Source organism: Meleagris gallopavo, chromosome 16 (genome assembly GCF_905368555.1).
Source record: "Meleagris gallopavo chromosome 16, MGAL_WU_HG_1.1, whole genome shotgun sequence".
Lineage (NCBI taxonomy): Eukaryota > Metazoa > Chordata > Aves > Galliformes > Phasianidae > Meleagris > Meleagris gallopavo.
The window spans coordinates 5148159-5173386 of NC_139419.1; the positions used below are offsets into that span (position 1 = coordinate 5148159).

The following is a 25228-nucleotide window of genomic DNA, read 5'->3' on the forward strand; positions in this document are numbered from 1 at the left end:
CCCGGTGCCGCGCCTCGGGGGCGCGCGCGGCCGCCGGTTCCGCCTCCTCCCCCCGGCCGCCGCCATGTTGGATGGTGCGTGTGGGTGTCAAACCCAGCCAGAGGCGGCGGCGGACGGGCGCCGGGAGCCCTCCTGCGCTCCTCCCGTTCCCCTCAGGTCAGTCCGGGACCGCGGGTGTGCGCGGAAAGGCGGCGGGAAGGCCGCCCGGGCCCCTTCCTTTCCCTTCGGCCTCGCCCCTCGGCGCGGGCTGGGCGCGGGAAGGGCCCCCGGGGGGCCGAGGAGGGCCCGGCGGCGTGGGGAGCGGAGCGGGGCCGGGGGAGGCCGCCGCGTGCCCCGCGGGGCCGGGGCTGCCTTTTGTTGTCCGCGCCGGGCGGTGGGTAGCAACGGTTCTGCCATCATGGCGGGAGGAGGTTCCGGCAGCGCAGCCGGTGCCGCCGGGAGGAGCGCCGCGTTGGGCGGGGGAGCGGCGGCTGCGGGAGCGGCCCGGCCCGGCTCGGCTCTGTGAGGGAAGGGGCTTTTTTTTTTTTTTTAATAATTCTTCCGCCGCTCCCTCCCTCCCTCCCCCCCCCCCCTTTTTTTTTTTTCTTTCTCCTTTTTATTTTTTTTCCTCCTTTTTATTTTTTATTTTTTAATTTTCAATCCTCTCCCCGCAGTACGCTGGATGCTGTGCTTTGAGCAGTTAGCGCCCCGCGTTAATCGTTGTATCTCGGAACGATATTTCGGCAGCGATCATTACGGGCTGCCAACAATGAGCCTCCCCTGTTGTAAAGCCGTGAGGCGCAGCGCTAACAGCTATGTGAGCTCGGCGCCGTTTGGCCGAGGGGCGTGCAGTGCCTTCCCCCCTCCTTATCACACATCCAGAAAGCTCAATAATCGTTAAAATCGACACCGACTGCACACGCCCGACAATCTAAGAGGTCTTTTCCAACCTTAACGACCCTACGGTTCTGTCTTACAAAGGAAGTACCCCATCCGGAGGCACGGAGCACTTGTCCCGATGGCCGAGCTGCGGATGTTGCAGGCTGGACTTCAGGAGTTCAGAATGCAAATCAGGCCACGGGGTTCGGTTCTATTATTCTCCCCGCTGAAATGTGTGTTTTATGGAAATATGGGGCTCTTGCGTAATGCTGTATTTTGTGCGAGGCAAGGTCAGAGAGAACCGGATTGCTTAGGTTTAAAATGCTGGATGTTAGATTTTGATTTTGGTTTTTGATTAAAATATAAACATATAATAACCGTATCTCCGGCAAAACGCAGTCTGTTTAGGAAGTACTTTAAAATATGTTTGTCTTGGCTGATTCCCAGGCACATTATTTTCAAACAAACTCATGTATTGTGTTTCCTTGTGAAGGATTAAAACTTTTGATACGTTTTCTCTTGCAGTTCAGGGCTCACGGCAGACTGGCTGGATAGAGTCTCAGAGATAATCTGCCATATTAAATATTTAACCGTGTTATCGAAAATTACCAAGTACAAATTAACTGTGAGTTTGCATTCCTGAAGATGGATTCTGATAAGGCTGAGCTGTGAGTTACACTTCAGGAAGTTTGACTTAGTGATGCTGATTGCAACTTCCTTGATGTCATAGAGCAGCTATGTGACATCATCCTGCTGCAGTGATGGTACTGCATGGGGCGGCAGCTTTCTGTGAGTTCTGACAAATGAAAAATGGTGCCCACTTTTAAGAAATAGGGTATAAAAAGCCACTCCTTTTTTAGGAGGAAGGAAAAAAGAAAAAAAAAAAAGACTTTTTGCTTAAGCAGGAGCTAAATAGCCTTGGGTGATAGGTGGGAAAGAAAAGTCCTATCTTGGAGTCACCTGCTGGTAGTGTCCTACCAGAACAGAGACCCAAGCCCTGGCTGTCAGTTTCCTGGTGGTAATTCCGTGGTGTTTTCCACGTCCATTATTCTTACAGTCATATTTAATGAACAGTTGACAAACATCCGATGTCCAGTGCAAGCAGTGCTGTACAATGCAGTGCGTGTGGATGAATTGTGCTTGTGCTGACTGTGTTGTTATTTAAATAACTGGTTAATCATGCTAATTGTGTTCCAGCTGTCAGCCATTTGATTGCTTCAAAACTTGGAGCTTTTAAGAAGCCTCAAATCTTGGATCACTGCTGCAAAATGCCAAAGGCCTAATTTGTTACTTCAGAAAAATGCTGATAATCTTGATAGAGGAATTGGCTTTTTTTTTTTTTTTTCCCTTCCTCCCAAGGAGTAATTAAATTTTAATGTCTTAGGAGAAATATCTTACTGATTAGCTATGATGTGCGTGATGCTGCTCCTGTGTAGAATGGGGAAATGAATGTTGCTTTTGTCTGGTCAAGAATATAACATACTCTGAAACCTTTGTGCAATGACTGGTGCTCAGGAAACATCTTTCCAGCCTTCCAGTGCCATATTTGCAGAGTTCTAAATTGTCTCTTGGGATCTTGCTAATAGAAAATGAAAGGTATCTGGTTTGTATGAATGCCTGTAATGTTCTTTTTCCACTTTGTCTTGCTCTGATCTGTGCAGGGAGAGTATTGAAATGTACCAGTATCCTGCTGTCTTAAGTGCTTCAAAGAGCAGTGTTTTTTGTGCGTTTCAGTAGCCTAGCTGCTCATTAAGAAAGCATGAGACACTGTGGAGGAGAACAACATGTATGCTGTCCTCTGGAATAAAACCTTTTAGGTCTAATTGCAGGTCTGCTCTCATTGATATATGTCAGTTTGGTTATATGATGTTATGTGCTGAACAGCAGACCTTAAAAATCTCAGAATTAATCAGTTTTGGTGGCTGGTATGGGATTGCTTTCCTTTCCCGTGAGGGGAAAAAAAAAAAAAAAGAAAAATAGAATGTTTGTATAACAGAATAAGTGAATTGGGAGGCTGTAAGTTTCAGGATGGATCTAGAATTGGATGGCCATAGCAGCTGAGCCTCTTGGGAAGTGATGTAGGAGGCAGAAAGTTACAGAAAAGCTGCTATTGCATGTTTACCAGTAGCAGTATTGCTTTGGGTTTTGGTAGACTTTGTGGTGGTGGTCTAAACTGTGGTCAGGCAAACTAGTTTGGAAGTAATTAGAAGTTTGGGGCAGTTTCTAAGTAGGAGGTAAATTAAATTACTGAGGTTGAGTTCCTTCAGGCTGTACTGTATGTGTTCAGAGTTACCTCCTGAAGTTCAATGCATATAAATATCTAATATTGGAATTTATGTGAGCGATTATACCATTAGAAAATGGATAGAAAAGTATTTTGTGTTTTCTAGTCCCAGTGCCATTGGCAACTGGGAATATTTATCAGAATTTGATTTTTAGTTCACCCTTACGCATTTTTATGTGGAAATATTTGGAATATTTTTCTTTCAGTAATACTATGTTTAGTGAAATGCTTTCTCCTTTATAGATAACTGTTAGCTCATTCTTTTATACGGTTACAAAAACTAATCTTCAAAATAGATCAATGCCCTGCACTGCGTGAATTGTTAATAGTGTATATCTGTTTTCATGTCACCCAGGGCTGTTAACATAAATGTCTCTAACTGTTCCTTCCCAGCTTGTTCTGGAGGTCAGGCTTGGTCTGCTCACGCCGCTCACGCCTTGCCCTGCATGCTGACCTGGCAACGACTGCTCTTTTCAGGTGGGAAACTGGAGCACAGTGCAGAGCTCTGGTATGAGCAGGTCCCAGCTCCCGGAGCTGTTTGCATCCCAGGCTCTCTTCATCCTGGCTTTACAGTGAAAGTGGCTGCCTACAGTTCTCCAAAATCTCTGACGCTGTACTTCTGTTGTCCTGGTGCATGCAGTTTATTTTCATTTTATCTAATAGTTCTTCCACGGTTAGGAATGCAGCTCCTGAGCTGTCTGAAGTAATTAGTGGGAATTCTGATGCGAGACCTTGTGATACATGCAGTTCCCTTCCATGTTGCTGACTGCTCCTGTCTTTCCTCTAAGTGCTGTTTTATTAATGCAGCCTCCACTTGCTGAGACTTCAATCATGTACCAGTATAATAAATACTACATTTACAAGGCGTGGAAAGTAAAATGGTTCTGGAGGGTGATCCAGATGGGACGCAGTCTGTTTCTGTGGAAGTGGTACAAACCCATCTTTTGTCTTCCAGACTTCTATCTCAGTGTACTTTCTTGCCCTCATGATTACCTTGCACTTTGCACACATACACCCATTTTATTGCTTATTTAAATAGATGTCCTGGTTCCTGTCTCTCCTGGGGTGATGTGCACATTCACCATGGTTTAGATATGATCACCTTTAGACCCAATATTTTGTGGTATGGTTTTTTCCAATGGAAATTTCTGCTCTTATCCCTTACAGTAAAATATTTAGCTGTGAATCATTCGCTTTTTTATGCTTATAATGTTATCATTTAATATTTTTACAAATTAATTGATACTGGGTTTTTTTTGTTTGCTTGTTTAAATTGTAAAGCTGCTTGCTAGTTTAAAAACATGCTGGGAACCTTTACCTAAGGATGTTTTATGTCCAGTCCACAGGATAGAGTGAGAATACCCTTGTCAGTTGTTCAGTGTAGCAGTAGCTGAGCTCGTGGCCAATTTGTGGGCCTGCTGTTCTAGAAATGACAGCTTCGAGGTGGGCAGTGAATTCTGAGGCTGTAGTTACACACCACATCTGTCCCTCCTGAGAAACCCAGTTGCCAAGCGTTGAGTTAACCTTGCTTGAAGGGTTGTTCTTGCAGTTCTGAAGGTGTCACATCATAAGGTAATGTCTCCAAAATCAGACTGGTAGTTTTCATTACTTAAGAAGCAGAAACCTAAGTAGGTGAGCTCTGTACTTCAGTTTGCTGGCTTGTTCAGTTGGGTTGAGCTTTGCCACGGAGAAATCCCCCGATGTACGCTGTGCCCATGCGAGCTGGAGGCGCGAGGTGGGTGATGGAGCTGATAATGATGATAATGATGGTTTTTTTTCCTTGGTTTGAACTTATGTTAATTTCTAGACTTAACATCAACTTAGCAGTTTCTGAACCTTCACCAGAGCAGTGGTCTTTCCTTAGCTTTACTAGAACAAAGACATTTTAAGAATTTTCATAGAGAATTGTGTAATCTTATTACAAATGTTTCTGTTTAAATCGTTTCCTTGTACTTAAATAACAATCTGTTGCCAGGTATTTCTTGATTGTAGTTTTTGTCAGATGCAATTTATTCCCCTCTGTGTTTCTGTTATATTTTTTTTTCTGATTGTGCAACCCTTAGGTTGGCAAACAGTTTCTTTCCCAAACAGTTCTTCTGACTTCATTGGGACTGACTGCATGAGTAATTGCTCACTCGTGTAAGGATTGCACAGGTCACAAATAAGACCCTTGTTTCTAGGACCTCATGGACAAAACCCACAAAAATAATCAGTATAGAGTTCTGATATTCCTCGGGGAAAGGCAAAACAAAGTATTTTTAAAAGCAGCTTCCTCCCTTGAGACGCAGGCATGAAAGACTCCCTCAGATATCTTTCCTTGCAGATAAGAAGTCCGTACTGGAGTGGTTAGTTGTGTGTTGCTAGCTGGGTGAGCTGACTTGAGCAATGTTTGGGTTTGACCATTCTCCTGATTTTTATTTTGAAGCAGTCAGGATTTTCTCAGCCTGTTCTGTTGACCCGGTTGCTGGTGCTGCTTCTGCAGAGATCCAACTCTGCACATGGATAAGGCTTGTGACTACAGCAGGAAGGCGCAGCTGTTTGATCCAGCCCGTTCCCTAACCCTATAAAATCAGCAAAAACTTAAGATCGTTAATTAATCCTTCATCCTTCTGTTGTAAATAGAGCTTGTGCTGTGCCTGCCTGCCCTCTGACTGATGGCCAGGCACGCTGTCCTCTGTCACGTGGTGTATGTGAAGGAAAGCGCTCAAATTATTATTTGAAAAACAGAACTTCAACACTTTCAATTATTCAGTTAGCTAATTAGTGAAACACGTTACCATTTGGTGACGTTGCTGCAGCGTGAGGAGTTATGTCTGCTTAGGGAGAGACTGGAATCCTGCATTTCCAGCAGCGTGCAGATCCAGGGGAGATGTGGTGAAGCTCCGCAGCGCTCCTGCCCAGGTATTTCGTCATTTGATAAAAGCTCTTTGTGCAAAAGCCATTTGAAAGCATGAGACTCACATCTGTTATCTGATGAAACATTTGCCTCTGAGCGCCTGCTGGCTTATTGCATGGTTTTATGATTGTTTCTTGTAATGCTGTGTTTCTTGCAGTGATTCTCTTTTTTTTTTTTTTTTTAATGGCTTGAAATGCTTATTGATGATGAGAAGTGTTGCTATATTGTTGCTGCTGCTGTTGAACAAAGGTCAGAAAAGTTACACTTTGGCTACCAGTTTGGGAGAGCATTTCTCAGCAACTAAAGGTAATGCCTCTGGAGGAATGTGCTCAGATAAACAGTGTGGCACCAAGAGCTTCCCTTGTTAGGAGCATGCAAACAAAGATTGGAAATCAGTATCTAACATCGCAGGTGCAGTCACTGAGAATGTCTGTCATCTTCTCCTGTTATATTCTGGAAGCACAGATTTCTGTGTGCTGCTCAGAACAGGAGGACGTTGTGTTGGACTGCAGTTACACATCCCACTTTTTCATCAGAACTGCTTTCTGAGGGTGTTTTTTAAAGATTGGTACTTGGATGATGTGTCTACAAGATACTTGTTTGAATGCTTATAGCTCTTTTGGAAAGAGTTAATAAAGAGGCAACTTACAGAAAGCTTTGTAACAGGTCTTGTTTGTTTTAGAATTCTTGAATTTTAGGGAAAACAGAGGATGAATGTTTTTGTGACAACAAAATCACTTTAAAACTCACTTTTGAACTTTTATTTCAGAGAAACACTGAGGTATATAATGAAAGGATGTGAGGGTGTTTTTTTAGTCTGCTGAACTGCGTAAGTGTTGCATTTAAACTTTACAAATCATTGCCCCTTTTTGAGACACGGAGGCACTCTGACACTTCTGGCTTTCAGTATGTTTGACAACGTGGGGAATAATCTCCTTTTGCTTCGCCTGCTGCTTAAAGCACACTGAACAGCATAACTGACATTTCCGTGTCTGTCTTCCAACTAAGAGCATCCTCTTATATCTAATTTCCCAGTAACATGAATACGTGATGCCTCCAAGAGAACATGGTACGTATCTGCAACATGCAGTGCTGAGAAGTGCTCTGTGAGCTGGTAATTCTGTGCTGACGCTGCAGGCTGCTGAAGCACTGAAGATACAAAGGAGGACCGATTGTTTTGTCGGTTGCCTTCGTTATACCATTCTTAATATGCTTCCTGAGGGGGTTTCTGTTCTGAGGTTACGGCTCAGATGGTGCAGAGCACAGAGTGTGTGCTTGCACGCTTTGGACGTGGGGGGCTGTGGGGCTGGGCTGGTCGCTTGCAGTCAGTGCCAAAAATAACATGTAGGGCTTTGGTACTGTTAGCTTACCAGGTGTAAGTGAAGGAAACGTGCTTGAACATCCTGAATTCAGTGTCTTTGTTGTGTGCGTGCCGGCACAGAGCTGTGTCTGGATGCCTTGGGAAAAAGCCAGACTTTTCAGCTTTTTTTTTTTTTTTTTTTTTTTTTTTGTGGATAGTGTATATAATGCATAGTGGCTTTTCCTGTCTCTGGAAATGCTGATCTTTGGTTTTATTTTAAGAAGGGATTTCTTTTTTTCTAATTCAGAAGAAAAATACACTTCAAAGGAGGAGGAAAATCTGTTTTCCTTCTAGTTTGTGCTTTATAGAAAGTTTTGATGGTGTATTTAAGCCTTGCTTCACTTCCAACCTCAGAGCATAGAAGCTGAGCAGATGAAGGTGGGTGATGTCCGGGGCCCCACAAGGGTGCTGAGCCCCCTGCAGGGGTGCAGTGCAGGGTGTGATCCCACTGGGTCCCTCCCATTTCAGGGGGTTCTGTGGTTCTGTGATTTCAAATGCTGTGGAGCCTGTGCTCTGTGCATTTTGCCTAAGCTGCTATTAAAATACAGTATCTTTTCCATTTTCTCCTTTCATGGGAAAGCAGAGTAAAGGAGAATTGAGCACCGCCTGCTGCTTACATGCTAAATAGATGCAAATAGAGTCGTCCCCTCCCTTACTGTTGCATCCTTACTCCTTACCGGTTGCCACATTGTTTTGATTAAAGCAGTTCCATGGCCAACTCCCAACCTGGAGGGCAGGTGAGAGGAAAAGTCCCTGATTGCAGCTCAGCTATTAACATATCTTTTGGAGTTTGTAATGTCACCTTTTTGCAGAAAACAAGGTGCCAGGAGCTTCAGAGAGCAGAGCGTTGTCAGAAAGGCAGACATCAAAGTGGAAAGAAAAGATGAGTTTATTTAAAATATAGTAAAAAGACTTAAAAACATTCATGCTAACCTATGAGAGCTATTAAAAATTTTAAAAAGCCTTTGAAGCTGAGCATTAAAGATTTAATAGTATTAATTGAATTAAGCTGTGGGAGTAAGGATATGTAGACACATGTGTAAGTGTATGTATTCTAAGGCATCATCTACATTAAGGAAGCTGAGCTACTGAGTGTGGAGTTAATTGTACTCGGTTTGTGAAGGCTACCTTAACAAAACACTGCTTATTCTGGGCCTTAATTAAGAGTAGATACCATAAAAACTGAAAGTGTAAACAAAAGTGCAATGTACCAACTATCATTTATAAACCTGCTGTGAGACACAGAATCCCAGGCCTGGCGGACCTGACAAGGCAAAACAAGCAAGGTGGTTTCTAATGTACACTTTGAAGATCATTTTGTTTCTTAATATTATTAAGTCTGACTTTTAATTTTTGTTTTAAAGAATAGATACTATTTCCTTTCATTGTTATGAAAACAATAACTTAATGCTGTTGTACTCAGTAATGTGGTTCCTCCTACCTGTGATGCTTTACCTTTAGGCCTGCCATGGGAATGGGAATTTTGGTAGTCCTGCTTCCATGTTTGTTGGCAGTTTGGGGAGCTGTTTGCTTTTTGTGTATTTAGAACATAGCACTGGTGGGACTACTTGTTGCTGGAAGGAGGTGGTCCCTCCCTGGCTTTGTAAATAGCTAACAAGGAAAGGCTGGATTTGGATCTGTAGCACACTTAATTGCAGTGCTGGCCTGGTGTTGATGGAACCATACCATCAAACTGTGGTTGGTTTTAGTTTTGTTTTCCTTTATAACCTGAGAACTTTGTTCTAAAGACTTAAATGACTCCGCTGCTAGCAGGCAGGGGAAAGCCAGGTCCGTATGTCGTTTACTGGAAAATGAGCAATGAAAGCTTCTTGCAAGTGTCCAGGTGGTCTGGCGGAGGCAGCTGATGTCCAGAGGCGAGTGGGAGCAGACATTTCATTGGCACAGCAGCACTGTGTGTAGGGACACAGCCAGCCTTGTCAAGAGGGATAACAGGATTGAGGGTGATCTCGGTACATTCATTTTTCCTCCTTCAGGAAGATGGTTGCTGACAGCACAGGGCGGGTTGTTTGAGCTTTTCTTGCTGCAAATGTAGTTACTAAATGATTCAGCATGATCCTGTACCCACGCATTTTAGCAGTATTGATGAATTCATTACCCTTCTGTTAGCTGATGGATGTTAATGGACTAGAATGTCTGCTGTGCATTCAAACTAGATGGAATGCTCTCGAAAAAAAATTAGAAAATGGAGTGGGTGAGTTTTTAAGTCACTTTCTTGTTCTGTTTATAAATCTGAAGAGAGAGAGAGAGACTGCTTTTAATAATATGCATTAAATGTGGTTAAAAGAATAATCCGCAGGGCAGCGCAGGCAGCCATGGGACGTACAGAAAGTAGTATTACATGATGAATGTACTTCAAACCAACACAACAACAGCAGTAACAACAAAATGAAAATCATGTCTTAAGCTATAATCAAATGCATCTGAAGTACCAGAGGTTTGACTTTTGTATTACAAGTGCTGTGTGTTGCCCTGTGCCTCTGGTGCTCCTTACAGGGTATATGGAGTCTGAAGGACATGAACAGAACAGGCAGAGTATCAAAACAGGGGGCTGTAACGTGTGCTCTGCTAGAGCTGACTCCAAGAAAATGCCCTTTAATAATGAAACAGGTGCAGATGCTTTTTAGTAACAAGTCTTTGTCATCCTCTGTGTGAAGAGCAAGCTAACTCCCACTCATTTTCCATCTAAGTGTCCAGAATAGGTAGAGAGTAGGTAGAGTATTGATGCTGTAGGATAGATTCAGAAGCGTGGAGCAATCATGATGACAGCTGAAAATCGGTGCATGTCTGCTGAGGAGAATGTGGGATTCTCTGGCATTTTTCCAGGTAGATTTTTTTTTCTTAATTCCACAATAATCAACAAAATAAGAATAAAGATAAAAACAAATATTTACATTTGGGAATAGGAGGATCCTTGTCAGTGCCTGAATGAAGCAAGCAGGAAGTTACAGATAGCATAATGAAGAAAAATCAACGAGTCCTTATATCAGGTGGGCTGATTTCTGTTTGTCTTCCCGTGATTCACTTCCATCAAAGATGACCTTTATGTAGGTCAGAATGAGGATCTGAGGCAATGCAGAAGCAGACGAAAATGACTAATTAGCAGTGTTTGTGAGTGCTGGTTCCTGCTAAGTGTAACCCAGCTGAAGTCAGGCTGCAGACAGCGGAGCAGCAGCCTGGGTGCACGAAAAATATTTGGGAAACATGAAGTGTATGGTATGGAAAGATAAGGGGGAATAAGAGGGAAAGATGGACGTGTCACAGGACGTTACAGATAGCTGAAATCAGTCTGTAGGAAGGACAGGACCAAGATTTTATGGTGCTACCCCCTTTTTATTTATTTATTTTTTTGTTCCTTTTTAGTGGCTGTCTTCAACTTGAAACAAAGTGAATAAGTTTTACTGTTCTGGGTGATAAAAAGGAGATTTCCCAGAAAATCCCCTGCTTGTAGTTCTTATGGTTACCTGCTGAAGGGCTCAGCCGCTGTCTTTGCAGCTATTTGGGCTTCCACATGCAGCTTTACCTTTTGCCTCATGAACTGAAGCTAGGGAGTGCTGTTGAAATGAATGTTACTTCCCTTGTTTGTATTTCAAAGTAATTAAAGTGACCTTGGGATTAATTTTGACCAAATCTGTCAGAAAACCCAGCTCCCCTGGATCTTCTGATTTTTGGCCAAAAAAAAAAAAAAATCCGTGCACGGACAATTTTAGGGTATAAGTTTCCCTCTTATTGCAGCTTAATTAATCATGAGCATACATCTGCATGTAGCTTAATGTTTCAGGGATGAAGTAACCTCATGTTAACTATTGCCAGTTATAGGTGAATTAAGTCCACGTGTTGATGTTTCAAGAGAAGCATGCAGGTATGGCGGCTGTGTCAGGTGGCACTTGGAGTTACATACCTTGTGAATGGGCATTGAAGAATGTGGCTAAGATACTAAATGAAGCACTGGGCTCTTTACAGGCTCCCATTTGTGCAGGTAGCCAGTACACTTAGCAGTGTTAACCTGAGAAACACGTAGCTGTGTCTTGGTTGTCTGAACAGTGATGGCTTTGCAGATCTGACTGTTCCTCAAACAGTTCATGAGGAATTCATGCCGTAATGTAAAAGTATTAATTAGTCTCTCAGCTTCTAGCTGTGGTAACATGGAGAGTTAAACCAGTGTTCTTTCCTAATCTGTGTCATGATGAGTGTTTGCCTTTGTCCTATTGAATTTATTAATGTGGTTGCATGGCTGTGGTGTGTGGGTGGGGAGGAGAAACTGCTCACGGTGACGTCTGCTTTGTAGTAATGAAGTGCAAACCAAACTGAGTTAATGAGATCTTCGTGCAGTTATAAGGAGCAAGTACCTTCCCCATATGACATCTGGTGGGTAAGCTCAAATATATATGTGAATATGGTTGTTGGTTGTATTCTAAAATTGTATAAAACAGCATAAGAACTGAGGATGTAGCTCACGTTTTGTAGTCCTGCAGGCTTTTCCTTTGTACTGCTTGCCCTGCCCTGGTGGCTGAGCTGATTTGTCAGGCTCTGAGCTGCTAGGTGGAGGTGTGATGGCTTTCCTGTGGCTGGTGTCTGTTGCCTGTTAAGCAGCCTGAGTACCAAGGCTGGGCTTCTGTTATCAGTTATAATCTAAGGCGCGTCCTCTGGCAAGAATATCAGACGTCTTCCTTCTCCCTTCCTAAATGAAAAGAGAGAAGTGTCTCCCATTGTATTTAATTCATTTGAAAACACTGCTCAGCGTTGCTGGTGAACTGAATTTATTTCAAATTATTGCCCTTTTCTAAGGCATGCATTGGGTGATTATTTTTTTCTTCTCTAATTGTGAGAATCAAAGATGAAGTCCTTTCATTCAAGTAGGTAATCCCCAGAGAACAAACTCCTTTTGAGAGGTTGGGTAGGTATTTTCACTGCCTTGTTGGATTAATTTGCATTTAACGTTTCTGATTCAGTGCGTAATGACCTGACCTTATGCTGTTTGGTAATTCTGCAATATTCTGTTACTCATTACAAACCCAGAACTTGCTGTGTTACTGATGGAAAATAAACTGTGGTCTGCTGCATAAAATGAAGCCAGCACTGTCGATGACACTTGACCTAACCGTAGAAGGAGGAATGTGTTATTCTAAAGAGATGTTGTCAAAGCTTGTAATCCTAAAATTAGACCTCCAGCGTTGGTCAGATTTGGATTGTTGCGGTGATTTGCACGGCTCTCGCAGAGGCAAACTTGAGAGCATCACTGGGGCTGCGTAGCTGTACTTCAGCAAAGCCAGATGTGAGCCAGTGCAGAGCTAGTGCTGGCAGGTGCAGGTAGTACTGCTGTGCTCTTGTCCCTGGGTTTCTGCTCTGTGCCTCCTTTTTGTAGGCTGAGGTGTGAGCTCAGCTCTCCGTTCAGCTCTGCCTTCTATATTAGGTAGGCTTGTAGTAAGAAAAGGTGGTAAAGGAGTACAAGCAACTGAAGGCAAATTTGTGTCCGTAAATCTGCGTTGTGGCTGGCTGACTGCGAGGGCTGGGCTTGGCACTGCTGTGCAGTCAGTGCAGAAACGAACCTTGGGCTTCATGAATATGCATGGTTTGAAGGAGGGTATCTATCAGTATTAACTCTTGATTTAAAGAAATCAGTCAGCCACCTGGTGCCTGTGAAAGCTGGGCTTGTTCTCTCATTTGTAAAAGGGAGTGGAAGGCTTCCAAAACTTTTAATTTTGAACCATTTCCTTTTCTCAGAAATTAAACTGAAGGGAGGACAAGCGTTTAAACTGTATCAAATGGAAATCAAACCTTTCTTCTGGAGATCAGCCTGTTCTTCAAACCATTTGCCAATCTGTGTTTATAATTCATTTCCTAAATAAGGGAAGGAAGGACATTGATGGTAATTTCAGTGTCTTCATTTTACTGCCTTATTCACATGAATTGCTGTTTTCTCTGCTGTATAACAGCAAGAGAGAGCTAATAAGTGTCCTGTCGTCTGCACAGTACCAAGCTTCCTTGCTTCTCTTCCCACTCTTCTTCGAGCCTTTGCAGCATACAGTTGTCCCTCTTCCTGTTTGGTTTTGGGAGCAATGTTTGTATTAACTGTGGGCAGTCTGGTGATATTTTTTTGGTCATCCAGTTGTTCCATAAGAATTATTTATAAATAAGGCGATGTGTTGTGAACTGAGTTTGAGAATTTCTTTAGCAGTGTGACATCCAGTGTAAGAAAAATGTCAGAGAATCACAGATTCATTCAGGTTGGAGAAGACCTCTCAGATCCCCATGGCCAACCAGTCCCCCCGTGCCCACTGACCACGTCCCCAAGTGCCACATCTCTGCAGTCTGGAGCACCTCCAGGGCTGGGACCCCACCGCTCCCTGGGCAGCAGTGCTGGTGTCTGAGCACTCTTTCAGAGAAGAATTTTTTCCTAAATATCCAACCTGTTTTTACTGTCACTTTTTTTTCTGGGTTATTATGTGGCTGAATTTCGCATGAATGTTTGTTCTCTGTTTGTATATCAACGAGATTTGGTTCCCATGTGTGGCAAATAAGGCTTTCTAAAAGCACAGTAGTTTTGTCTTTGTACACATGACAAACTACCATCAGTAAAGCAAGATGAGAATTTACAATGCCAGGTGATGTGAATCTGTCCTTTGCCATAAATAGTTGCTGGCTGATGGTTACGGCTGGGGATGTGTCTGTGGGCAGACTTTGTGCTCTGTGCAGGTGTGGGGTGAGTTTCTGTCTGGGGGAACTCTCCCTTACTCAGCATCTGGCAGCGCTTCCCTTCCAGCCGCCTTCTTTGCAGCCTGGTGAGAAGCATTCTCCAACCCCTGGAGTCTCAGATGTACCCTAAAATTCAGCTCCCCAAGGACTGCCTGCCTCTGTCACTTCACCCCGATAGCGAGGAGAGCAGATCTGGGAGTCTGTGTGTGCTCAGATCTCAGAAGGCAAGTTGTGTGCTGCCCACAGAGCTGCTATGGGCCTGGTCCTGGGCACTGCCAGAGCTCTTGGAGTGTTTGGTGCTAGACAACAGAAGCTCTTTGCTTAACCGCAGTGTGAGTCCAAGGCTGAAAGCTTGTGGGTATCTTTACGTGGGCAATAGGAAATCTTCTGATGTAAATGAAGATGTCTGTAGTGACTGCCTGAAAATTGCAAGATGATTCAATTAGTGACTTGGAAAAAATATAACTTCTGATGCATAAATTAGATTAGATGTTCACTGTAGTTCACAGTAATTTTTTAATGCAAATTTCTGACAACCTTCTTATATTTACTGTAATTTTCCACCGTTTTTCTTGCCCACGTGATGTGAAAGGCTTCCCATCGATCTCCAATCCATACCTAACTGGGCTGTGTACCTATTTACCTCCAGGCTCGAAGGGAAGGGCATTTATCAGTGGAGACAAACCCTGGTTTGAGTTTTGCATTCCTGACATCTGAGTGCGTTCTGCTGAAAGTCTGCATATAGGTGGGTTTGTGTGGTTGCTTCTTTGAACTGAGTTTATTAAGGACTTTGTGGCTTGGCCTCAGTTCTGCATTAGTCTCAGCAAATTAAATATGGTTTCCTTCATTTAGTGAGTTTGATCTTCGAGAGAGCTATTGAGAAGTTCAGTCGGGAATCCCTCTGTCTGAACATCGTGTCTAAAAAAGCACCATGAGAATTCATTGGGATTATTTGTGTAATGAAGTTATCAGCATAGGGAAAAGGAAATTAAGTATTGCCCTCTGGATTACCCTCGATAGCACAAGGAAGCTTCACTTAGTTGTCTACAGAAATGTGTATTTCCTTTTCTATCAGAGAGGGCCCAGGGAGGCAGGGTTTGAAAGGCTCACCTGAGCTGAGCAAGCCAAGAACCCCCTCTTCCCTCTGCGTTACCTTCTAAAGAAAGGTTCTGAAGCTGATGGTGCTTTTCCTATTGTTGGCACGGACAGTGGCTACAACCAGCTGCTTTCTGCTGTCCTTGCAACGCTGGTGTTAAGCATGCAAACACAGATTTGTGCTGAAGTTGCAAGTGCATTGTGCTTCCTGGTGGTTTGTTGTGGGATGTGGATTCACTGAGGTCCCTGAAACAGTCCAAGCTTTCTGTGCAAGAATGTGATTGCGCATTAAAAGTGGTTTCTCACTTCTCTGCAGTGGGGATGTTTGGCTCTTTCTGATCTCTTTGCCGGTAAGATGGGCTGTTGGGTGTTCCAGGATCTGTAATAGGGTCAGACACTTCCTTTCTGTGATGCAGAAGCAGATAGTGAAAGCATCAGACTTCTCAGAGAGGCTCACTGCTCCTGCTAAATAGTCTTGAATGTTACAGTCAGAACGTGGAGGGGAAGAAAAAACAGCAGAAAGAAACAAATGTCCGATTTCCACTCCCATCACCTTCTGCATTTTTAATAGAATGAAATGAATTTCATAAACAAGGAACTCTGTGAGCCATGACTTGTGTTCCCTTCTCTGCCCCTGCCTGATAGCAAACCACAAATACTTTTCCTTCGTGGAGCTGCAGCCAGTGGGTTTGCACAGCTGTGTTGTGATTGGAATTATTTGGTTCTACATAGGTCACTCCAAAAGTAAGGCTTCCTTTTTATTTCCACGGAAACTACAACAGATACAGAGAGTACAGCAGCACAGTTTGATAGAGTGAATTCTCAGCTGCAGAATGGTATTTTTCAATGTAATTTAATGGAATATTGGTGGGAAGGTTCAACTTCTACTGTCATAGCACCACTGTCTGCCTCCAATGTGGCTTAACATAATAAAATAGGAGGCGTTACTTCTGGGTGAGCATCCCTCCTACTTATTCCATTGGTCAGAGTTGGTTATTTACGACAAATGTTTCTGTGTAGTGTAAAATTTACCTTTCCATGTGTGGCATTGAAGAGATGTGTTCGATATCTGTGAAACTGGAAGATGTAATGAAACGTGCTTTTCTTTCTCTGTCCGGTGGAGGCAGATGGAGCTGAGGCACGTGGTTGTGTAGTGCACTTCAAAGCCACACAAGGGAGCTTTCAGGAGGACAGGCAAGCCAGCAGAGTTGGGCAGTGACTTCTGACATGCAGCTGTGAGCTCATGGGAAGGTTTCTGCAGGACCATCCTGAGGCTCTGGGAATGCCCCAGGAGAGGATGGGCCCTTTCTTTCCATCACTGTTGTTGGGCAGCACACTGGAGTTGTTCTGCCGTAGCTGAACTGAGATGTTTTCTAGGGAGGATATATGGCTTTATGCTGAAGAAGTCATTATAGGGCTGCCTGCTGTCCGAGCTGACACTTAATCCTGCTTTCATTTTAAAAGGCATGATAACAATTTGAAGAATGGTAACAGTGTTAGGAAGGAAGTCCGTGCTTTGCTTCTTTCCCATGTTGTTTGTAAACAAGCCAGTTCTTTCTTTTGGGTGTGTGGAGAAATGCTGTTAGAGGCCATCTTAAGAATGCAGTCTCTATTAATGTGTCAAATACAGAACCAGTGCTTAGTGTTCAAGTGACTCGTGTACGTTGCAGCAAAATCTACCATTTGGCTCGGGTAACATATTCAAAAGCTTAATAGGCCACTGTTTACTTGAAACAATGACATTAAAAAAATAACTGAAGCAGGTTTCCAGCTCCACAGCTTGTCCTAGGGTTTTCTTGCTGGTCGTTTTGGTTTTACATTTCCGTTTTCATATAATTAAAAATTCTTCCGTGCCGTGTGAAAGACGTGCAGAGCAGAAATTGAGAGTCTGGCGACTGCTGTTAGATGCACAAAGGAAATGCATTGGGAAAAAAACATTCCCCTGTAATCCGCTTAGCACTAAAGGTCACCTTGAGCTGAGTGCATCGTTCTGTGCTCCTCCCTGGGCCTCGAGCAAACACGGAGCACAGTTCAAGATCTCTGCCCTGACCCCGGTGCTCTCTGCGTTTGTCTGGGGCCTTGGAAATTGCTTGGTTAACTTGCAGGAAGTTCTCTTGTTCTCTCAGCACAAGATTACTGCAGCAATGGGAGCAGACTGCAACTGTCAGCTCTAATGTAATTTCCCATAATCTCTGGAAGCTAATATTGTATTTCCTGTAATTAAAAATTCGAGGCAATTCTAGTTTCTTGGACTTTGGTTACCTTTTCAAATTCTGCATTTGCATCAGAACGGTGATTTTCTTGCTTTCGTGTTGTTCAGCAGCTCAGATGTTATTAAGCTTTGATGTTGTGTTATAGTGCAACTTTGCAGTAGTTACTCTACCCCTTCTTCTTGAGGTGGGCAGAGCAAGCTGTTTCCAAAACGCGATGCTCTGAAGAAATTTGGACAGAAAATTCATCTATCTTAACAAAATTTCTCAAAAGTATATCTGCTTTGCTTTTCAAGTAGGAATAATTGAAGACGCAACTAATTGTGCTTTGTTTTCCTTTCTTGCTTAGGTCATGATTTTCATTTTCTCGTGTCATTTTCTTGAAGAGAGGAAATGATTGTAGTGGAACTTCTTACAGATAAGCCACAGATACGGATTCGTCGTAGTTCAGAAACGTTCATAGAAGAGCAGATATAGCCCTTTTTTTGTGTTCCAGCATCTGTCTTACTGAAAAGGGAAATAAAAATGACGACTTCGTCTATTAGGCGGCAGATGAAGAACATTGTGAACAATTACTCGGAGGCCGAGATCAAAGTCCGGGAAGCGACCTCCAACGACCCATGGGGTCCCTCAAGTTCACTGATGACTGAGATAGCAGATCTGACCTACAACGTTGTGGCCTTCTCTGAAATTATGAGCATGATCTGGAAGCGACTCAATGACCACGGCAAGAACTGGCGACACGTGTACAAGGCCCTTACTCTGTTAGATTACCTGATTAAAACTGGTTCTGAGAGAGTGGCGCAGCAATGTAAAGAGAATATTTTTGCTATCCAAACGTTGAAAGATTTCCAGTATATTGATCGAGATGGTAAAGACCAGGGCATCAATGTAAGGGAGAAATCCAAGCAGCTTGTGTCTCTGCTGAAGGATGATGAGCGTCTGAAGACAGAGAGGGCCCAGGCACTGAAGACCAAAGAACGCATGGCTCAGGTGGCCACCGGGGTGGGCAGCAACCAGATCACCTTCGGTCGGGGCTCCAGTCAGCCCAACTTGTCCACCAGCTACTCGGAGCAGGAGTATGGCAAGTCTGGAGGCTCCCCAGCATCCTACCATGGCTGTAAGTACAAGCAAACGTGTGGAAAGCTTTCTTCTTTTTTTATTTTTCCTTTTGAGGTATTTTCTATTCTGATTTGCAGTTAGAAGTGAGAGTACGTGGTGCTTTCTAGAAGGGTTAAGGTGCTGATTGCAAGGGTCTGCTTGCAAGAGCTGGATCTTTGAAGGCCTGCTCTGTGGCACTGAGGTCTCTTTGGTTGGGTTTTTGGGCTGGAGAGGATGGGTGTGTTGATAAAACTCCATTTAAAAAGCAGTTGTTTACTGTCAGTTCCCAAGCATAGCATTGTAGGGCTGCTTTTGTGGACACGTTCCAGTGTTTGATGTGAGAGGTCCTCAATCCCAGGAGGGAGATGGTTAATGAATTTTTTTTTTCCCCTATTTTTAGAAGAATTACTTGACTTTTTTGGTGCTTTTTTTTTTTTCCTTTCCCTTTTAAATTTAATTGGAAAAAAGTTAGGAATACCAAGTTTGTCTCACATCATTTTGCTAGGAGGTTCATGATGCTGCTGTTCTATTTTAGCAAGAGTATTGGAACTGAACTTCCTTTATTGCTTTTCTTGCTTGCTCAGCTGTTTGTGGAGTAGTAACACTTTGAATGTGTCAGTATTTTGATATTTATACAGTCAACATTTGGTGTGCAAGTATCAGTACAAAATACTGTATTTCATTCTTAAAATAAATAAATAAAACCAGCAGAAGAGTAGAGTGATGTGGGAAGAATGGATTCTTTATAGCAGTGCTTGGGGGAACTCCCTGTGATGTTAGGAAGAGGCCTGAGTTGGCCCTAAATCCTTCTTAATATAAGTAATGATCTGATGAAAGCTGCTTTGGCTGAAATGTCAGTGGCTGTGGTCTAATTCTGAAGGAAAATCTTTTCTTAAATGAATGCTTATAATGTGTGGGGGGCTGTAACAGGGCCAGTGTGGTGAATCGATAGAGCACCGCTTTTGAGAATCTCCAGTTTGTCGTGTCCTGCATCCCAAAGTGTGGGGATGGTGTCAGTACCTCTGTTGTGTATGGGAGGGTTTTGGGGAAGGCAGTAGGAAGCTGGCAGGACAAATCAAGTTAGGATGAAGAATATCTCGGTCTCATAAAGGCTGTAGAGGAAGAGCAGGAAAAAGTAATGTTTTTCCAAAAGGAAATGCTTTTAGGACCCAGGATTATAAGCAAAAAGTTGTGAAGACATCCAGGCATGACAATTCCTATTTTTGTCTCTTATTTTAACAATGGAATAACAGATATTTTAGGTTTTCTTTAATACCAGACTTGAGCATTGATTCAATGTGTTTTTTTTTTAAAGGAGATGTATTTCTGTCCCTGCCAGAACACTTTTTTTCTTTAATGTAGACCTCAGATCTCATTTAATGACCTTAAAAAATTATCCCTAATTAAGGAGATAGCTTGGAATATTGTTTTTAACATCTGCTGAAGGACTGAACTAACAGCCACCAGGGTACACTGAGCACACCTCTGGTTTGTCCCACTGCTATTTCTTCACCAGCTCATACTTTAATTGGGGCACGCAACCAGTGTTTGTCATGCTGAGTGCTGCCAGAGGCTCCCAGCTATTTCTCACAGCAAGGATTGAGCAACGCAGGGTGTGTTTCTGAGTTGTTATTCCTTGGACATTTGAGGAATTTTGATGGGGGACTAGATGTCAGGAAGCAAGTTTGGTCGTTCTTTCAGTACCGAGCATGAGGTTACTGGATGGTCTCATTTGCCTACGTGTTGGTTTGCTGTGTGTCTCTATTTGAAAGATTCCTGTTGAGGTAATGATTTCTTAACCATTTTTCCCTCTTCCCTCATAAACCACATACCTAAGACAAGCCTGAGATTTCTAAAGCTTCTTTTTTTTCCCCCCCCCGTAGATTCTTCCTCTGTTACAGACTGTGCTGTACAGAGGCATCTAGATTTAATTGTAATATCTTTCCCAGGAGCATGAGATTTGTTTCTCAGAAAATGTACGCTAATTCTTGCTAAAGATACAGCATGTTTGATTAGTATTTCAATGCAAATAAAATTGGGGAAAGTCTGTACCAGCCCTTCTATCAGCGTAGGTAAGTGAAATATTTCATCAAGTTTTTTTGGCGTTAGCAGATCTTACTTTCATTCCTGGCTAGGCACAATGGTTGGGGATTGCAGATTTTGAGAGATTTTAGCTGAATGCCTTCTCCTTGTTTGCAGTCAAGCACAATGTCTTTAAACATTTCCCAGTCTTCAGAACTTTGTTCCAGAAGAAATCTGAGCAGTCTGAAAGTGCTTCATAGCCTTTGCAAGACAGAGCACAGGGAGAACAAGTAACTTCCCATGGATAATCTCTCAAGCTTTAGCAGGAGGGGTGTTTCCTCTCCTGTCAGTTACTAAGTGGGTAACATTGGAGAGGTCAGTGCACCATTTCTCATTCGATTTCTTCAGGATGTTGGAGTAGCTCAGCTGCACAGCATTGACTAAATATTGCAATACCCAAACTGCTGTTGTTCTCCAGCTCCTCAGGCGTGTGTGTAGGCTTGTGTCTGCTGTGCATACATGACTTGATTTTTGTATTTGATGTTGAGCTCGAGAGTTTTGTTTTGTTCTGGTAGGATTTTTCCAAATTATCCTTTCTGGAAAAATAGAAACAGCACTGATAGCCTGTGTAGAATGAGGGAATTAAAGATAGAGAAATATCTGTGGGGTGATTTACCATTGTCCCTTACTGCTGCAAGCAAGGCACACTGGTGGATAGGGACATTTTCCCCTTTTTCTTGCAGATATATTCATCTGACTTCCAACAGTCAGCTAGAAAAAGTGAGAAATGCAGTGGAGAAGCATGGTAGATTTCATTAAAATCCTTTCCCCTCACAGCTTTGCCTTAATGTCTCTGTTGGCCCTGAGTATCTCTGTGCTGTAAAGCTTGTCTAATTCTGGGAATACATTATGGCCTATGATGATTACTATTGATGTAGTCATCAGCAAAAAAGCTGCTGATACTTTTATAGTCAGAATCTTGTTATGTGTAAATAGCAGCCATGAGAGATGCTTTGCAGCTACAAACTCAAAAGCCCCATCCTCCTGACCTCTGTGTTGCCAGCAGTGTGTGATGTGTTGAGGCCAGATGCTAACTTTAGTTCAGGTTAGAAACAATGAAATGTCCCACTACAAAATATGTAAAAGTTATTCAGGTTTTTTTAGAAAGTAAGTAAATTATATAGATTTGCATGAAATCTGGTAGCAGATGCTTTGTTTCTAGTTAAGAGAATATGGTTGTGTGGTGCTGAAACTGACCAGGCTGGGAGTGGGAGGAATATAAGGGTAATGTTTGAGATGTTTGGGATCAGCAGTGCCCCACCCCTAATCTGGCTTTGTGTCTGTCTATTGTCATTCTGCTAGACATTTGTCACCCAGCTTTGAGAACTTCGGATTGTTTCTAGCCTTGTTCCATCTGTGGCTGCCAACAATCACTTAAATAGGATTCTGGTTCTTTATATAGAGCTTTAAGTCCAAACATGAGGCTGTCACAGACCTTTGTTAGAACTCCTGCTCTCAGTCAAGGAACTCCTGCTCTCAGTCAAGGCCTTCATTGAGTAACTCTCTTTTTTGGGTGCTCTTTGAGCAGAGGCTCACTGCAGGGATGTCACTGGAGCCACCAGCATGACAGAAGCAGAGCCCACGTTCTTCATTCCAAAGGATCCCCATAAAACACCAGTCCTCTCCTGCACTGTTTCGTGTTTTAAAGCCAGGTTTATAGAAGCCCTGCTTTCTTGAGAGGTTCTATACTGCCAGGCCTGACCCAGGAGCTGTGTTAGTTCAAGCTGTATGCATCCTTTCCTCAGCCCGTCTGCTGCGTTGGTTTGGGTTGCAGCTAGAAGAGCTGCTGAGCACAGCTGGTGCACATTCTGGTGTCCTGATCTCACACAGACGTGGCACAGTCGGAGCAGTGCAGCGTGCCCAGCATGACCTGATTCCACAGGAGCGTTCTGCCCGGAGGTAGGCTGCTTGGCTGGGAGTTCAGATTCATTACACAGCTGGCCTGATTGATACAGGAGTGATGGAAGATGGATTGAAAAAGGCTTTTATGGACCTTGTGAAATGCCAAGACCGTTAACCTTGTGTATAAAGATATTGGGAGCAATCTTCCTACCTGAAATGATGTGTTTTAATATTTCCAGCAATTATTCACATTAGGTTGACTCATTCTTCAAAAGCAGGTTTGTGAAGCATCAGCAAGTTTACGTTCACTCAGCTGTTGCAGCTTTTGTCTCCCTTTTTCTCTGGAGCAAAAAATAATTCAGAAGTAACTAATTCAGGTGCAAAATGACAACATTTAGAACGCTCTGTTTTCAGTTTCCTTACAATCCGTTCTGCAGCCTTGCAGGTTGGAATACATCTCCACTGAATCATGGAACATCTGGCATAGCATCCAGCAGTGAATCTGGATGAACTGTAAGGGTAACATCCATAGTTTGAGGTGTTGCAGTAAGACTGGTACACTCCTCTGTGTGTTCTGTCGGGCATCACTTGACAACTTGATTTAATCCTCTGATGGTTGTTGTGTGTTCTTGGTGCTCTGAGTAAAGGTGGGAGGTGGCATTGGTGTAACCAGGCTTCTGTACTTACACTCATCTAAATAAATAAAGTTATTCTGTTAAGATGAGTGTAGAGATTATCTGAGAGAAAAATTACTCTATGAAATAAACCTTAAGGATTTGTTCAGTGTTGAGTAAAATTTCCAAGTGCTCTGTCTCCTTCAGTACAGGTGGAAATCATGCAGTAAAGCTGACCAGCTCCCCCTTGTCACATCAGTAAGTGCTGTTAATTCCCATCCTGTATCAGTTTTCCTTGGGAATCTGGCTGGCACAGTTCCACCCAGAACAAGCAGTTTGCATGTAGCACTTCATAATTTGAGAGGTGAAGCTCTCTTTTTCCAGGCACTGTGGGGCTTCCTCACGTGGTGCAGAGTGGCAATGAGAAACCAACAACCAAGCTTTTGGATAAAGATACTCAATGTCATTTTTATACTAGGACTGATTTTATCACTGATGTAGGCAGTGGCTCTGCTTTCTAGCTGTGTACTGTACGTATGTTTTAACTCATTGCTTAACTGAACCTTTGGGCATCTCCAGAGGGCTTTTAATGTAGCCAAGATGAAGAACATTTCCAGTAAATACATACAAAAGATGCCACAGCCTCCTTGTGCAGGAGACAGATGGTGCAGCAGAATCCTACTTTAGTGATTAACTGAGGTTGGAAATTACTTCCCCATGCTGTGTTCCCCTTGTAGCTGTTGCTGAGTAGCTGAGAGGAGCTTGGACCTCCAGATTCTCACAGCAGCCCCAAAGTGGGACTTAGCAGGTCAGAATCAATCTATCGAGTCCCATCTGACATAAACATCTGAATTAACTGCCATGTGCTGGGGGATAAGGGAGTCTGTGTGTGGCAGTGTCACTAAGGCAGGAACCTTTATTCCAGCTCCTTGCAAGGAAACCATGAAAGCAGGACGTGGGCACCGAAAGGCAGTTGTGGTGCTGAGCAACTTGGGAAGTGATGCTGCTGGGTGAAGCGTGCCGTATGAGTGCCAAGAGCAGTGTGCTCAATGTCCTTTAATCCTTTTTTCAAAAAAATCCCATGCTGTCTGCTAGTTAATGTAGATAGCTTTACAACTACTGCTCACCTTTTAATGTAAAATAACAATGTTCCAATGATTGGCTTTTTTTTTTTTTTAATGTGAGGCTAAAGGAAGTGTTTGTTGACTTAAGGAATCCATTTCATATGCTTGTAAAGCCGTTCTACCATCAGCTGCTTACTTGTTGTGGAATGTAATTATGTCAGCAGAGATGAAAAACTCGTATGCAGAGTGCCCAGGAAACCACCTTCTCCCCTAGCACCGTGGTTACAGAAGCCAAAGGGACCTTCCTGACCTGCTGCAGCTGCCATCGCTTCCCTCTGCTGCGTCCCTTTTGTGTGTGTGTCCCACTCAGCTTTGAAATCAGTTAAGAATCTTCCTTTCTGTAGTTCCTGCTGGAAAACTGCTTCTTGGAGGTGACCCAATTCCCTTTGCCTCTGAAGTTTATTTCTGGTTATTTTATTTCATTGCTTCTTGCCCCTTGATCTTAAATGGCTTTTTGCACTCCATCGTATTGGCAAACATGATGTATTTAGCAACTGTAATCTGCTCAATCTTTTTGCAAAGATAAACATGTAAAACATTCTCTGTGCTCAGAGGGGAAGCATCTTTGCAGCATTCTGTTACGAAACCATCAGTGTAGGATTTGTATGACTGGAATTGCATTTGGTATGTTAGATTACTTCTGGGTAATGCTTTGCAGTGGTGCTAATGCTGCTGACAGCTGCGTTAAGCTCATGGCTGGCGGTTAGCAGGTGGCTTGGCACTAAACAAAGTTCTGTATACCCCCATCACTTCACAGTGATGCCACCAGTTTGCAGAAGATTGTCACCAATGTGTTTTTCTTTTCACATATCATCACATTTTCGTTCTTCCCTTCTCAGGCATCAGGTTTTTTATATTCTGGTTTTTCCCTCTCGTGTGATGCTGTTTCTGAGCATTATCTTGGTGCCTTCCCATAATCTCCTATATTTTGTTGGTTACATAATTATCCTATAGGTTGGCATTATGGCCACTTGTTGATACAGTGTTGGGAACCTTCCTTGGGGAGAGGTGGTTCTGATGCCAACTCCTCTGCAGCTGCTCTGTGCCC

The 25228-nt window shown here is 43.2% G+C and overlaps 1 protein-coding gene across 5 annotated transcripts in view; it reads left to right on the forward strand.

Moving 5' to 3' along the window:
* The window catches only part of EPN2 (epsin 2), a 40006-nt gene continuing 14778 nt past the window's right edge, over positions 1–25228 (forward strand). For 4 of the 5 annotated variants that reach the window (XM_085237783.1, XM_085237785.1, XM_085237786.1 and 1 more), the window contains exons 1-2: positions 1–156; positions 17767–18537. In XM_085237783.1, coding sequence (XP_085093909.1) covers positions 17943–18537 — 595 coding nt within the window. In that variant the 5' untranslated portion in view covers positions 1–156; positions 17767–17942. Of the gene's footprint in view, positions 157–3535; positions 3620–17766; positions 18538–25228 lie in introns of all 5 variants that reach the window. The other variant, XM_085237784.1, reaches the window with a different exon arrangement.